This window comes from Dermacentor variabilis, chromosome 7, assembly GCF_050947875.1.
Source record: "Dermacentor variabilis isolate Ectoservices chromosome 7, ASM5094787v1, whole genome shotgun sequence".
Lineage (NCBI taxonomy): Eukaryota > Metazoa > Arthropoda > Arachnida > Ixodida > Ixodidae > Dermacentor > Dermacentor variabilis.
Window position 1 is genome coordinate 125,285,820 of NC_134574.1, and position 16,885 is coordinate 125,302,704.

The window sequence follows — 16,885 nt, forward strand, 5'->3', positions numbered from 1 at the left end:
TGCAACAATGCAGCTATAACTTGAAGCGTAACAAAATACCAAATCGCAAGAGAAATATATGTAATGATGAAAATAGAAACAGACATGTGATAACACAGAAAGAAAATACAGAATTTTGAAATGACAGAAAACAAACCTGTTCATGGGCCACTAAAGATATTTAGCAACTAGGAGCATCTGCTGAGTTTCAATATCGCTGCAGTAAATGCGGAGAAAATTTATTTCTTCGTTCATATGTATATCATAGGCAGCTACCGAGGTAAATATTCCTCTTAAGTCATCATCCCCAACGCACTAATCATCACCATCGTCAGTATCATCCTTTACTTGTTGTTCTTCGTATTTTATATTAAGGTTAAGTAGAATGCATCAGCTCCCGGCTTAAAAATGTGCCACTATGTATAAGGGTAAGTTGTCTGCCTGCGTTTCGACGATGATAAGGCGATGGCATGAATACGAGAGAGCTAAATTCAGATAGATGATATTCTACTTGCGAGAACAATTCATCGTCGCCATCATCATCATCATCATCTGCCTATTTTATGTCCACTGCAGGACGAAGGCCTCTCCCTGTGATCACCGATCACCCCTGTCCTGCGTCGACGGATACCAAGCAGCACCTCCGAATTTATTAAATTCATCACCCCACCTAGTCTTCAGCCGTCCTTGAGTGCGCTTTCCTTCTCTGTATGTCCCCCTAATGGTCCACCGATTATCTAACCTACCCATTACATGACCCGATCCAGATCCACTTTTTCCTCTTAATGTTATTTAGACTATCGGCGACACCCGTTTGCTCTCCTATCCACACGGCTCTCTTCTTCCCTTTTCACGTTACCCATAACCTTCTTCGTTCCATCTCTATTTGTGTGGCTCTTGTTTTCGAGATTCTTTGTCAGTCTTATAGAATTTTCTTTCTCATATGTTAGCGCCCGTAGAATGCACTGGCTGTGCGCCTTTTCTTTCAATGAAAATGGTAAGCTTCCTGTCAGGGTCTCGCGATGTTTGCCGTATGCGCTCCAACCCGTTTTAATACGTCTGTAAATTTTCTTCTTATGATCAGGCTCCCCTGTGAGTAATTGACCTGGGTAAATGTGCGCCTTCATAGACTCTACAGGCTGAGTGGTAATCCTGAACTCTTGTTCCCTGGCCTGGATTTTGATCTTTGCTTTTGTCTTCTGCATAATAATTTCCAACCGCGTTCTTACTCTCTCTCTGCTATGGTCTGCAATCATTTGTTCTAACTCGCCCCCAATATTGCTGTACAGTTCAATGTTATCTGCAAATCGAAGGTCGCTGAGATGTTCACTATTCATCCTCACTCCTAAGCGTTCAAAGTTTGACAGCTTGAATGCTTCTTCGAAGCACACAGTGAATAGTATTGGAGTGATTGTGTCTCCTTGTCTGACCTCTTTCTTTAGTGGTCTCTTCCTACTAGTGGAGAATTAAGGTAGGTGTGGAGTTTCTGTAGATATTTTCCAAGGTATTTACCTAACGTTCCTGCACTCCTTGATTACGTAATGCCTGTATGACTGCTGGTATCTCTACTGAATCAAACGCCATTTTGTAATCTATGAAAGCCATATAGAGAGGCTGATTGTACGCTGTGGGTCTCTCGATTATCTGATTGATAACATGTATGTGATTCATTGTAGAGTACCCCTTCGTGAAACCAGCCTGCTCCTTTGGTTGACTAAGTCCACTGTTGCCCTTATTCAATTGGAGGTTATCTTGGTGAACATTTTGCATAATACCGGAAGTAAGCTAACGCACCTATAATTTTTCAATTCTTTACCGTCTCCCTATTTGTGGATAAGTATAATGTTGGCGAGCACACTTAGGTTCAAATAAATGAAGATGTCTTAACAGATGCAGGTTACAGAACTGAGGTATCATGTTTATTGCCGAGTTGCAGAATTGCAAAATTCATGCTTTAGTTGTTCTTGAATGTGGATGTTATAAAAACGTTTTCTAAGAAATTATTCAATGCTTATAGAAATCGGTTTGCTTGAGTCGGTAGGTCTTAGTAGTTCCTGTATTTTACAAAGGTTCGAAATATAAGGTTCATGAGAAAAAAACTAATATTTAGGAATAACGGGCTTGGGAAGCCACTGCGGCACATGCCTTTGGAGAAAGTGTGCAATAAAATTTCGAGGCCACGTACGTTTCTCCGGGCCCTTGGTTGTTGGGGGTGGCTGCGTGGTCTTGGGCGGCCCTAGAGGAAAGCAGATAATCATTTCGTTAGTCACTGACTGAGTTTATTCAAATGCGTGTAAAAAGATCTATCACTAAACATTGTTGAGCACAAATTGTTTCCGCCATTCAAGAAAAAAAAACAATTACTATGCGGCCAGTACAAGCGTGCACCTTGTTGTGAGGCACTCACGCTCGAATATAAACAGACAAGAAATAAATTGAATGCACTGATATGATCGCCAAACGCATTCACTTTCGGCTTAAGCTTTCTGAGGCACAACGTTACGCTTGGAAAAATTGGTCCTTAATCAATCAACTTGTCGGCTCCGGCACGCGCGCCGATGTCCGTTGATACTTGCGTACACAGTTTTGCCACGATGGTGAAAACATTGTACACGGTCCCAACTTTTTTTTTCGAGAATAACAGGTGTTCAGATCCCGCAATCAGATGCCTGCACTTTGAGAAGCTCTTTGGAATAAGCCTACGAGTCATTTTGTCTGCAGATGAACATAGGAGACTTCTTTCTTGAATACGTAAAAAAAAAGTGGCCTGTGGTTGATAGAGGTAGCTTCGACGATTTCAGAAGGAAATTTTAATCGTAAAAATTATTTTCCTTGAAATCATACATACAGCCATTTCAAGTGGCCTAATTTGCAATGATGCACACGGCCAAAATTACACCCTTACATATGGAAGGTGTTGGCAACAAGGTTGAAAATCGCAAACCGATTTCATTATCCCATGCTTAGCTCAAGTGCTAGAAAAGCATTTGTTACTTATTATGACCCACTTCTTGGATAAGCACAGCCTTATGTCCTCCCCAGCAATACGGCATATCCCACTGCTACATTATCTTCACACATGCAGGTCCTATTGCTCGCTGTGCAAATATGAACCTTGAACCTTACATCTACAGTGAAATATTTCAGTATTTTGCTCGACAGCGAACATCCAGGGAGCCCGCATCTAGCTGACATATTGTCTTTTCTTTCGTCCCTTAAAGATCCTTCGGGGTGTCTTGGCCGCTGGGCTCCGCGCCTTCAAGAATACAACTATTCAGTTGTATACAAGACTGGCCGGTTACGTCAAGATACGGACTGCTTGTCGCGCCTTCCTGTCGACCCACCTGACGTCACTGCTACCGGCATACCTGTCACTGTTTCTCTCTATGAGCGCGAAACAACGTCGGGGCGCCTCCTTACGAGACCTTATTCCAGGGCAGCCTTCAAGGACGCCCGATCCTTACCTTTTCATGTTTGAAATTCAAGATGTCATATTGTACCGCTCTTACTCTTTACCCGCACCGCCGTGACCGAATCTTCGTGGCACCTGTGCATCTGCGTCAGACATCTCTCGCTCAGCTTGATGTTCCGACCTTCAGTCACCTTGACGTGTCACGTGCTTATGACCACGTTCTTCGGCGCTTCTTTTGGCCTGGTCTTTACCGTGACGTCTGCCATTATTTTGCTACGTGTGGCCTTTGTCAACGATGGAAAAAGCTGACCACACTGCCTGCTGCCCGACTTCAACCACTTGACGTAGCATCCGAATCATTCTTCCGTGTAGGTGCTGATCTTTTAGGCCCTTTTCCTACGCCTGTTTCCGGAAATAAGTTGATTGCTGTAGGAACAGACTACGCCACCCGATACGCCATCACACGGGCTCTTTCGACAAGCTGTGCAGCCCATGCCGCCGACTTCCTCTAGAGAACTTCATCCTTCACCACGGTGCCGCTCGACCCGCCGTGGTTGCTCAGTGACTATGGTGTTGGGCTGCTGAGCACGAGGTCGCGGGATCGAATCCCGGCCATGGCGGCCGCATTTCGATGGGGGCGAAATGCGAAAACACCCGTGTGCTTAGATTTAGGTGCACGTTAAAGAACCCCAGGTGGTCAAAATTTCCGGAGTCCTCCACTACGGCGTGCCTCATAACCAGAAAGTGGTTTCGGTACGTAAAACCCCAAATATTATTATTATGATTACGGTGCCGCTCGAGGGCTCATCAACAACCGAGGCAGCTACTTTCTTCCTAAAGCTTTTAATGTCATTCTGCACGCGTGCGCGACTGAACACCAACTTCCTGCTGTTTACCATCCACAAACAAGCGGTCTAACCGAGTGCGTCAACCAAACCTTAACGGACATGCTCTGCATACATGTCCCTGCTAACCATCGCGACTGGAAGACTGCAAATGGTCATACGTTACTTTCGCCTATAATCCTTCTCGCCATGATACCGCAGGCTTTTCTCCATTCATCCTCTTAATTGGCCGCGACCTTACGCTACCTTTCAACACCATTCTGCCTGCTAGCCTGAATTTCCGTTCTCCCTGCTACGACACCGTTCTTCCTGCTAGCCATATTCAAAGCACAAGAACCGCGCCACATTGTCCGACGCCGACTTGTGGAGTCGCAGGAACACCAGCGGCGCTTATATGACGCTATCCATCGTGACGTCCGCTACACACCGGAAGTCCTGGTTCTTCTTTGATCAGCGTCACGACGCGTTGGCCTTTCGGAAAAATTACTTTCACGCTACTTAGGCCCTTAACGTATCTTGCGTCAAGTAACTGACGTAACGCACGAAATCGCACCTCTTGCCTACACCGTGTCTCAGCATCGCTCCCACGTTATCCACTCCTTCAGTCGTATCATTCGACCACTTCCTAAGCAGCACTGGGTCGGTGCTTCAGCCACCGGGGGTCATGTGACAGGCTGGCGAAGCATATATATTAAGATTAGTCCGAATAAGACGACGATCTTAACATGGCGAGCTGTCTTCCATCTTGTCAGCTGCTACTGTTATTGTAACTATCCTTCGAATATATTTCTTACTCCTTTTACCCCTGTAAAAATATGTCAAAAGATGCGTGCTGCACCATGCAGCGTGTATTAGATAAGATGTCTTACGCTGTTATCGGCCTGAAAAGCAATAGGAGATATTAGAAGTAAAAAGTAAAAACTAGTAGTAAAAGACATTAGAAGCAACGTTTGAAAAGTTCCCGATCGGCGTTTCGGGACCGGCTCGGTTCCCTCTTCAGTGAGTGACTGAACCTGCCGAAGAAACAGCGTCCTTTAGGCTCCCGTCTTCCTCCTAGCGTCGCTAAGGCCGTGGGTGGGCACACGAGGGATGGTCACTCGCGAGCGATTGGTGTTGCCGTGAGAATTTTAATTGGAAACGACTCAATCAAGGGTCTTCTCGCCGCGTTGGTTTCGATGTCGCTCGCAGAGGCACCGTCGAAACCGATTGCAGGGTCGTGCTTGTCGCAGCGTTCGACGGGAGTACTGGCCTATGCTTACAGTTACTCTACGCCGTTTTTTTTTTGTGCTGGCGTATTCTGCCAGAAAAGCTGTTGGTTAAACCGATGTCAGCGATGCGGCACTGAAGGTGCGACACTTTGTTAACGATGTCTGGACATTTCTCTTTAGTTGTTTGGTTGTTCGACCATGGGAGAAACCTGGAGAGCGTTGACAATGACTTGTACGCGAGGTTGCACCTTCTCACACCAGCACCCGCAAACGTTCTTCGCTAAATAACCTGGCGAGCGTTGGCAATTACTTGCACGCAAGATTGCACGTTCTCATTACAGCCCCCGCGAATGTTCTTCGCTAAATCTGGGAATAATAATAATATTTGGGGTTTTACGTGCCAAAACCACTTTCTGATTATGAGGCACGCCGTAGTGGAGGACTCCGGAAATTTTGACCACCTGGGGTTCTTTAACGTGCACCTAAATCTAAGCACACGGGTGTTTTCGCATTTCGCCCCCATCGAAATGCGGCCGCCGTCGCCGGGATTCAATCCCGCGACCTCGTGCTCAGCAACCCAACACCATAGCCACTGAGCAACCACGGCGGGTGAATCTGGGAACAAATAGAATGCCGACACCAGGAGTTTTCTTTGTCTCTTGTCTCGCCGGCGCATAGGAGTCGGGTGGGTAGGGGACGGGAGGGGGGACGAGTCGGACGACCCTGCCGGTGCTGCATCCGACGAATTATACCTATGCTGTGTACCCATTTCTCCATATCTCAGCAGTTACGGTGCTTTCATCTTTATTCCTATCCTCCTCTGATCTGACGATTGTTTTCGCACAAAAAAGAAGCGTTGAAAGCACCGAGGCCTTGTAGGCTCCACAGTGATAGGAACTAAACTACGAATACCGAACGGTAAGCGTCGACTTTATCGACAGGTAAAATTTCACCCGCGAATCACGTTGCCGGACCAAATCATTCATAAATGGCAAGATACCATCTTCGCGCTCAACGACGAACTGGATCGCCTGGACTATGCAGCTGAGATAGGCGAGGAAGCCGCCCGCGGCTGATTTCTTAATGACGCGCAAAAGCAATTGCCGACATACTGGCAAATAATCTCGGCTTGTCTAGAAAACTTCGCAGTGCCTTCCCTTCGGTATGCTTTATTGCGTGTTTCGCAGGTGTGACCAAGATCGCGACACCCATCGCAGTTCCGCTTGCTTTCCTGTAGAACTCGCTCTTGATACCAAAGGTAGGTTCCGCTCAATCAGAACTCTAGCAATGGACACATTCTGTCATGTTTAGGTTGGTCCTCCCGCTCAGAAGTTTTTCTTCGTTTGAGCCGACTCGGGCAGCTGAGACTGCAAGTGTAATAGGCACATTTGTGAAAAGCGAAATGACACCGAGTGAGGTGATACACTCGACATCACCTACCGCCACCTTCTTCATGCATTCTACAAATTAAGCTGCATTGCGTATGTGAGAGGATGCTTTTCGCACGAGTGGAGCCAAAGTCTTCTGAATATACTCGTACAAAGCCAGAAGTTCGGAGGTTGTGAAATCCACTATTGGGCGGAGAGGAAAATTGGGCTCGGGGATATGGGAAGCCCATAGAACTCCAGCATGAAGCCGTTTTGACAGATGAGCCGTAGGTACGTGATTCTTCAGGCAGAGTATTCTTTGAAGGCGTCCGCCAGGAGCGTGTTCACTTCTTTTTGTATTCTTGGCGTGGAGTTTGTTTTGAGAGTCTCGTAGGCAGGGCTTTGCCTCGCTCGCACAACGCAAGCTTTCAAAACGCATGTTTCGAGTTCAAAAGTGCTACAAGGTAGAGCGCTGCCACCATGGTTAGGGCATGTTAGTTGTTTGGATTAGCCTCCTTACGGAATGCCACATATCTACATACCTAGAGAAAGTAAACATCTTGTGTCTGCCTGAGCGGGAAGCGTCGGGAGCTTCTTTACCTTGGCTTGAGATGTTCTCATTTCTGCCACCGTTAAATTTGTCACCGAGCAAGACAGATCTCTGTCGCAGTTGTTAATATTCATTAGGAGATATGCAACATTCGGCATACAGATCTTCCCAGTCAACTAACTTGCCCTAACAATGACGGCCGCGTTCCGGCTAGTAGCACTCTTAAACCTCAGACGTGTGTTTCCAAAGCTTGCCTTCTGTGAGAAACGGAATGCAATACGAATAGTGTCCGCCGCCCACGCCCTGACAACTTAATTACGATTCTAACCTGATGTATGCCACCATGATTAGGTGAAACGAGGGGCTTTGTAAAATCTGCATACAGAATTTCGCTTATCCCCTATTGTACAAATCTTAGTTTACGCCATGTTCGTATGGATTTCAAGGCGCTGTCAAAGAACACATTCGATTTGAGGCACCTATGGGTAAGCCGCTTCAAGGTGTCATACGATGTTGCTCGTAATTTTAGGCCAAAACAAGGCTATCGGATTCGTATACTCCCTCTCACGAATCTCGCCAATCTCTCACCAACCCTTATATATAGCTTTCATTGATTACGAGAGAGCGTTTGATTCCGTCGAAAGCTCAGCAGTCATGGAGGCATTACGGAATCAGGGTGTAGACGAGCAGTGTGTAAAAACACCGAATGATATCTATAGCGGCTCCACAGCCACCGCAGTCCTACATAAAGAAAGCAACAAAATCCCAATAAAGAAAGGCTTTAGGCCGAGAGATACGATCTCTGCAATGCTAGTCACAGCGTGCTTACAGGAGGTATTCAGAGACCAGATTGGGGAGAATTGGAGGTAAGAGATAATGAAGAATACTTCAGTAACTTGCGATTCGCTGATGATATTGCCTAGCTTAGTAACTAGGGACCAATTGAAATGCATGCTCACTGACCTGGAGAGGAAAAGCAGAAGGATGGGGTCTAAAGAATTAATCTGCAGAAAACTATAGTAATGTTTAACCGTCTCAGAAGCGAACAGCAGTTTACGATAGGTATCGAGGCACTGGAAGTGGTAAGGGAATAGATGTACTTAGGGCAGCTAGTGACGGCGGATCCGGATAAAGATACTGAAATAATTAGAAGAATAAGAAGGGGCTGGGGTGTGTTTGGCAGGCATTCTCAGATCATGACCAGCAGGTTGCCATTATCCCTCAAGAGAAAAGTGTATAACCACCTGTGTCTTACCAATACTCACGTACGGGGCAGAAACCTGGAGGCTTACGAAAACGGTTCTACCTAAACTGAGAACGACGCAATGGGCTATGGAAAGAAGAATGAAGGGTGTAACGTTAAGGGATAAGAAAAGAGCAGATTGGGTGAGGGAACAAACGCGAGTTAATTACATCTTAGTTGAAATCAAGAAAAAGAAATTGGCATGGGCAGGACATGTAATGAGGAGGGAAGATAACCAATGGTCATTAAGGGTTACGGACTGGATTCCAAGGGAAGAGAAGCGTAGCAGCACTCTCTAGCAGCGTAGCACTCTGTACACAGCGCCGGGCGAGGAGGACATGGAGACACCCCGGCAGCCGCCGGAGAAGGACGCCCCTTCTCCCTCGCCTGAACCCCCTTGCCTCACGTGCCACAGGAGAGGGCAAGCATCTGGGCTGCGTTGCTCGCTCGCGCACGCGAAAGTGAACGCGTTCGCCGGCTCACCCTCCCACGCTTTCAGTCATACGGAACCTCACGGCGACGGCGACGCCGACGGCAGAAATGCAACTGGAGTGTCCACATTATTACATGCATATTACGTGTAACTTGTAGACGATGCACGCGAGCGCCCTGACGAAGACGACGAACGCTCTCTGGCTCTCGAGTTGTCAGCTGAACTGGCCAGCGCTGTTGTCAGCCTATGTAAATATACTTTCCAAATAGTATCTAGTACTTAATCCTTCGTTCGCGTAACAATATATTTGCTGTCGCAATAAAAGGACCGTCTGCCAGCTCACGACTTGCGTAGAGATAGCGCAAATGTTAGTCGCTTGTGTACGCAGAAGTTATTCTCGAGCTAAAGAAACTAGTCGGCGGAGCTTCTGGATAACTTCGGTTGGTCATGTAACCTGGGAAGGTGCGAGCACAGAGCCGCCGTAACCCCGATTTTTTTCAGGCCGGCCGGCCATGGCACCGCGGTATCCCTGAAGAGGACGACACCGCGGCCACTCAGGATGAGAGCGGCAGCGTGTTCTATTCACGCTCTAAATGCCCGAGAACCATTCTTCTTCTTGGCCGATTCTGGAGGCGACAGCCGCGTAGCTGCAAGGAGAACAAGGCGGCGCAAGGAAGAAGCTTCATCCGTACGCGTCCTTGTTCCCTTCATATTTATTTCTTATCCGCTGTGGTTGCTCAGTGTTGGGCTGCTGAGCACGAGGTCGCGAGATCGAATCCCGGCCACGGCAACCGCATTTCGATGGGGGCGAAATGCGAAAATACCCGTAGCTAAACATTTCGACAGAATTGCCTGTCTGGTTGGGAAATTGATTAGGACTTGACACTGACTGCAACCAAATAACTGAATTTTATTAGCCCGTCGTTTCGGAGCCCATTCGGCTCCTTCTTCATGGGGGTTGTTCTTCGGGGGGTGGCGTGCGCAGCTTCTAAAGCGTCTTTTGTAAAGAAAGGAAGGGAGAGCACGGGAGGGGGGGGAGACACTTCACAAATTATACCATGTGTTTGGCGCATGACATCCTGAGTTGCTTATGCGCTATAAAACCCAATACAATACAGACGCGAAGGTGGGGGAAACAAAAGGGGGGGGGTGTTGACGGCTGCCGTGGTGCTGGGATGACCGGTGTGCTGGGGAATAGTGCCCGCGAGGGTGCCTTTGATAGGAGGCGAGGAGGGGTGGGGGAGGTTACAGGGTCGCGCCGACGTTTTTGTGTTGGCGAAACAAGCGGGAGTCTACCTGGCTGTGCGTCCTTCCCTTCTTTTCGTCATGTCACCAAGGCCATGGACATACACCGAGGGTAGGTTGCCCTTCACGCGGTTTATGTTATTCGCCGTATTCTGAATGTGCCATGACTCCAGTAGTAGTCTCTTCCGCGAGTTCGTCTCTGTTTGAAGGATTTCAGTTTCCTGGAAAGCAATTTTGTAGTCGGCGTCTTCAGAGTGTTCAGCGACGGCGCTGCGAATACGGTTGAATGTTCTGACGTCGTTCTCGTGTTGTCTGATCCTTTCTTTTAGATTTTTGGTTTCCCCGATGTACGACGCCGGACAGTCGGCACAGCTGATTTTGTAGACGACGCCTTGAGCTTTCCTTTAGGAGGACTCCTATGGGGGCCTCAATTTACGTTGCCATGGCTAACTTGACTATGGAGAGAATCGAGGAGAGAGCTCTAAATATTTTTTGCCCGAAACCAAAAGTCTTCCTCAGGGACGCAGATAATTGCTTCTGCATTCAAACTAGCCGAAACTCATTCCTCATCGGAATCGGATCAAAAGAAAGAAAAGAGAACGGTTCTCAACGAACTTAAGAGGAATGGTTACACAGATGGCTCCATTCGAAAAACAACCAGAAAACAATGAAGTAGAAGCAAATTGCGGGGCCTTCAGCCGTTGACTTCTCCCTAACCCCAGAAGCGAGTGTCCATTCCGTACGTCAGAGGTACCAGAGAAGCGCTCAGGCGAATATTAAATAATGAAGGCCTCACAGAGGCGCACAAACCAATAAACACTTTCAATATCCTCCTCCCTAAACCAAAAGATCGTCCAACTAAAGAAAAGGCTCATGACGTCGTCTACAAAATCAGCTGCGCCGACTGTCTCGCGTTGTACATCGGGGAAACCAAAAATCTAAAAGAAAGGTTCAGGCAACACGAGAGCGACGTCAGAACATCCAACCGTATTCGCAGCATCGTCGCTGAACACTCTGAAGACACCGACCACAAAATTGTTTTCCAGGAAACTGAAATCTTTCAAACAGAGACGAACTCGCGAAAGAGACTACTACTGGAGTCATGGCACATTCAGAATACGGCGAATAACATAAAGCGTGTTTAGGGCAACCTACCCTCGTTGTATGTCCATGGCCTTGGCGACATGATGAAAAGAAGAAAAGGACGCACAGCCACGTAGACTCCCGCTTGTTTCACCAACATAAGAACATCGGCGCGACCCTGTAACCTCCCCCACCCCTCGCCTCCTATCAAGGGCACCCTCGCGGGCACTCTGCCCAGCGCCGGTCATCCCAGCACCACGGCAGCCGTCAACAACACCCCCCCCCCTTTTTTTTGTTTCCCCCCGCCTTCCCGTCTGTGAAGTGTCTCCCCACCTCCCGTGCTCTCCCTTCCTATCTTTACAACAGACGCTTTAAAAGCTGCGCACTGCCACCCACCGAAGAACAACCCCCCTGAAGGAGCCGAATGGGCTCTGAAACGTCGGGCTAATAAAATTCAGTTATTCGGTTGGAGTCAGTGTCAAGTCCTGAAAATAGCCGTGTACCTATAGATTTAGGTGCACGTTAAAGGACCCCAGGAGGTCGAAATTTCCGAAGTCCTCCACCACGGCGTGCCTCAAAATCAGAATGTGGTTTTGGCCCGTAAACCCGCATATTTTTTTATTTCTTGCCTATGTGAAATTAAGCGCAACGTAATCATGGAGCAGTGATCAGGATACATTTTTTTATGAATTGCATTACACCTTGTGACAACAACGTCCCGCAGCAAAATGTTCAAACATAAAATGACCGGATATCAGCGCTTTTCTAGAGGCAACGAACGAGTTAAGAATTTTTTTAAAGCTCGCTAAAGTTACCTATTTTCATTCCCGCTGTACAGACTGCGTTGCGGACTGCGTTGCTTTTCGAGGCCTGGGATAGTTAACAAATTTCGCGCGTATGACGTTGCCTTTTCTTTGCCAATGCCGGAAAAGAAATAATATTGGGAGGATTGACCAATTCAAAACAAGGAATAGATTACCAAGCACACGGTATTGCGGACTTGGCGTAAATTTGGACCCCCGGGAATTTCTTAACGGCCACGCGGTGCGTGGTACAGCGACGTTTTCTGATTTCTCCCACAACGAAACGAGGCCACCGCGGCCGTCGCTTCAGTCGGCACCCTCGGGGTCAGCAACGCAACGCCTCACCTATTACGTCGCAACGACGGGTAATGTCGCCAAACATATAACAGACAGAGCGCAGGGCGTGACAGCTATTACGAATATCATTTTACTCCTTTACGCTAGCCCGGAATACACCATATAACGATGGCCCCTCACGCCCTCATCCCACTTCCATCTTTCCGTGTCGATGCGTAAAGGAAATGAAGGCGTGACTGTTTATTAGACTCTTTAAGCTTAGTGTCATACGTGATCGCTTACCCTAATACTTGAATGAGCAAGACGTGTCACATACCGCGGAATGTACCGCGGCAGGTCACCATCCTTGTATAAAAACATGTCAGCGCCTCGACGGGCCCAGATAAACCGCCTCGATCGAATTTCGTTGCACTCAGCTATGTGGTATGCTTTGTAACAGCCAAAAAAACACGCACAAATAAGAATGATAAAATAACGAATTGCTCACGCGCAACTCAGGCTGCGAATCAACTATTGGCGTTTTTCTTTTTCTTTTGTAGTAACTGAAATCAGCTGTTTGTTTTGCCCCCCACCCCTAACGGCTGCATTTATATTATTCTACGCTCTAGTACTGTGCGTGAAGACACTATGCTTAAAAAGTTGATTTCTCGCGATGTCCACTGCGATTTCGCGGAAATGTGGCGCATGCGCCGACGGCCTAACATGTTACGTATCAAGCATCACGTCTCACGGAAAGCTGCCGTTCTCTAGGAAAAGCTCTCTATTCCCGCTGTCTATTACCGGGCATGCATCCCCTCATATAAAATGAATTGGAAATTTCCAAAAGATAAAAAGAGCCGCATGTTGCGTGCCTTGCGACACGCAACATGCCTGGGCAGGTCGTTCTTTACTGAGGGCAATGTGTCGTTCACGTTCGCATTTTTTTAATGATGATTAGTGATTACCGTGAAAAGCTGGAGGATCTAATTGACCGCCTAGTGATCACAAGAATGCAGGAAATAGCCAATAATGAGCGATACATGCCTGTAGGACAATAAAGCACGGAAAGGGACGGAGAGGTGCGGCCATAGTTTTCAATACCCTTTATGCAATTCCATCTCTTGTCCAAAGCTTAAACATAAGAGTTTGGTGCTTCACGAGTGTGAAATGCCAGCAGTGACTCCATAGAAAACAAATGGAACAAGAAACAAAGGCGTGAAGTGAAAAAAAAAGAAGCTACTCACCCGGTAGATAATTGGTGTCTCCAGAAGAGTCACCACTGAAGCCTCCACCTCCGTCGCCGCCGCCTGAGGTAACTTCGCCTTCACTCGTCACATTGTCTGGATGTGTGTACAAATGCAATAACGTAGAATCAATACAACTGGAGCCATTTATGCAACACGGAGCACTTGGATTGAGCTACACGTTGTAAAAATCATCGGCTGGTAAAATTCTGTCTCCATTTTCTCCCCGATGCATCAGATTTCGTTTCCCATGTGTTTACTCGAGATATAAAACTAGAAACATTGGATTAGCTCGCTCGCTCGCTCGCTCACTCACTCACTCACTCACTCACTCACTCACTCACTCACTCACTCACTCACTCACTCACTCACTCACTCACTCACTCACTCACTCACTCACTCACTCACTCACTCACTCACTCACTCACTCACTCACTCACTCACTCACTCACTCACTCACTCACTCACTCACTCACTCAATCAATCAATCAATCAATCAATCAATCAATCAATCAAGAGAGCAATCCGCTACTGTTTGCTGCGTTCTAAGAAATTCCGTACCGCTTTCCTTGCCGGAGGATGTCACGAAATAAATAAGGATGGCCCCCAGGAGCAGCAGGATCACCACCACTGCAATTATGGGAGCCTTCGATCCCCCTTCGCCTCCAGGCCTGCGAAGGGTTAAAGAAACAGTGGCGAGGATTGAAAAGGACGGACTGGTGGGCTACTTTGTATGGTAATATTTACACGATCGCGAAGAAGCACATGGACGCGGAAGCACAGCGCTGTGTCCTGTTCTTTGTGTGAAAAAAGTGAAGAATCAGTCGGATTCTATTTACTCCGTTAAGATGGGTCTAACAGTCGGACGGAAACCTATGTGACACGTATACTGCACGTTGCTGGAACTGTCCTCGTCTTCCGACAGTAGACCAGATAGAAGCGCTAGGAACATCGCATTATAACCTTACTGGAGGCACGGACTACGCCACAACCTGATGTTGACGCGTTAGGAACTGTACATTTCCTTTGACAGTTCAATACGTACGATCAGCAATACGATCAGCAGGCCGTGGGTGCCCTCTTGTTTTATTTCGTTATTTTTGAGCATGATCCTCGCCTCTGACCCTCATCCAATTGTTTGGCCACTAAACCATCCATAAGATGAAACTGCATTCTGGCTGCATTAAGAAGCTTTGGTTTGAAGCCAACTGACTTTTTCTTCAAATACATGTAAAATGCCGAAATATTCCGAGTATTCCCAACAGCGAAAGAGAGTTGAATAAAATTTGGTGTGTTTAAGAAAACAATTCCAATTCTACTATATGTAGAAAGCAGAGTTAAGATTGGGGGCTACGAGTCCCTGCTAGATTCGTCGAAAATTGGCTCGTTAAAAAAGCTTAAGCGATAAATTTTTATTGTAAATGCGCAACTCCTCACTAAACGCAACCGGACCTTTTGATAAATTGCATGTGCTGGAGTGAAGAGATGTGATGCACAATGAGCTCACAGCTAACCTGAAGTTGCCTTAATGCTTAACAGAATTTTGCAAAACCGAAACTCACGAATTGTTGGTGCACCTGAAGAGCGAATGCATTGTACAATAATTTTTTTAAGCTTGAGGATATATTTGTATACTTCTAGTTATGTTTTTATGGTATATTATCAACAGTTACTGAAGAAGAAGACTGAAGGCATTATTAAAAATTCTGGCAGAACTCATCTCCCGATGACTGTCGACGGTAATGCGATTAGCCTTAAAGCAATTAAGCGACACGCCATATCACTTATAGCACGTGTATTTAGTATACGTAGTAGTCTTTCTGGGACTTCCTTGATTCGGTTACATGCTACATACACTGTTTCCAGTATCGGCCCAATTTACTATTACTGACCTTTCCCAAGGTAGACCATGAGAATGAGCATATGAACATGACGCCGACTTCATGGCGATAACGGAACGACGACAGCAGGACAACATCGACGAAACTACGGAGGTGCTATTACAATGACTGCCGGTGGATAAAGAGATAACTATTCTGAAATGAAGACCTTAGAACGACGATGCCAGCGTGAATACGACGGAATCACGAAAGTGTGATGAAGCTTAGTGTATGACGACGATCGCATTGTGCTGACTCTATCACGAAGACTATATGATGACGTATGGGAAATGATTACCGTATAACTACAACAGCATGACGAAGCTTGAATAACGACGATGGAATGACCACGGCGGCTTGACAACGCCTCTCCTGCGACGACAAAATGATGACGATAACACGAGAAACTGTGTTACAGTCACGACTGAACGACGAAAACATGATTACAATAGGATAACGAAGAACTAATGACGCCGATAGGAGGACAAAGGCGGTATTACGATCACTGCACAATGATAATGGGACAGCGTTAGCGAAATGACGACGTTGGTAAGATGACAGAATAATGAGAATGGCATAACAACAATGGTATGACAACTGCTGACGATGACGGTATGACAAAAGTCGGTAAACAACGCTAAAAGGACAATGAGTAAACGATCACTACGGCATCGCACAGTGGTGTCACAACGAATGAATGGCGACTAGTGTATGACGACGAAAGACTGACGAGCATGGCATGAAAACTAATGGGGAGAATGTGATGACGACAAAGGTAGAACGACGATGGACTGACAACAGCTGTGCGTCGACGATTGTACCGCAAAGATGGTATGACGACGACGCCGTGAGGAAGCCGGCATGGGAATGGAATGAAGCAAAGCAGTGACGATCTTGGAATCGCTATGATGGTATCATCATGACGGAATCAGAACGATTGCGTTAACGATTGCATGACGATGACGACATGACGAGAGTCAGAAGAGAAATCTGCAGTGAGGACGCTGTAAAGGCTATGAAGGCATCATGGCCGCGGTCACGTAAGAAGTGTGCCAAGCTATTCGACAACTTGGGACGCTGGGTGGGCTGAAAGACGTGACGAACACGGCATGGCAAGTATAGGCTGACGTGGCTGCGGCGGCGATTATGAAATGTCCAAGGCATCATCAAAATAAAAATATGGCAAAGAATGCACGATGTATGTGTGGCGACGTTGTCGTAACCACGAGGGCAGGATGAAAGTCGGATGACGAGGCTATATTGACGGCAATGAAACGACAAGGACAGCATGAGGACCACGAGCGCAGAGCTATAGTA

At 47.0% G+C, this 16,885-nt stretch overlaps 1 protein-coding gene across 1 annotated transcript in view; it reads right to left on the minus strand.

The window, feature by feature from the left end:
* The window catches only part of LOC142588835 (uncharacterized), a 54,120-nt gene that overhangs the window by 17,785 nt on the left and 19,450 nt on the right, over window positions 1-16,885 (minus strand). The window contains exons 4-6 of the mRNA XM_075700655.1: window positions 14,250-14,359; window positions 13,689-13,784; window positions 2,165-2,215 (exon numbers count right to left, since the gene is read on the minus strand). Coding sequence (XP_075556770.1) covers window positions 2,165-2,215; window positions 13,689-13,784; window positions 14,250-14,359 — 257 coding nt within the window. The remainder of the gene's footprint in view (window positions 1-2,164; window positions 2,216-13,688; window positions 13,785-14,249; window positions 14,360-16,885) is intronic.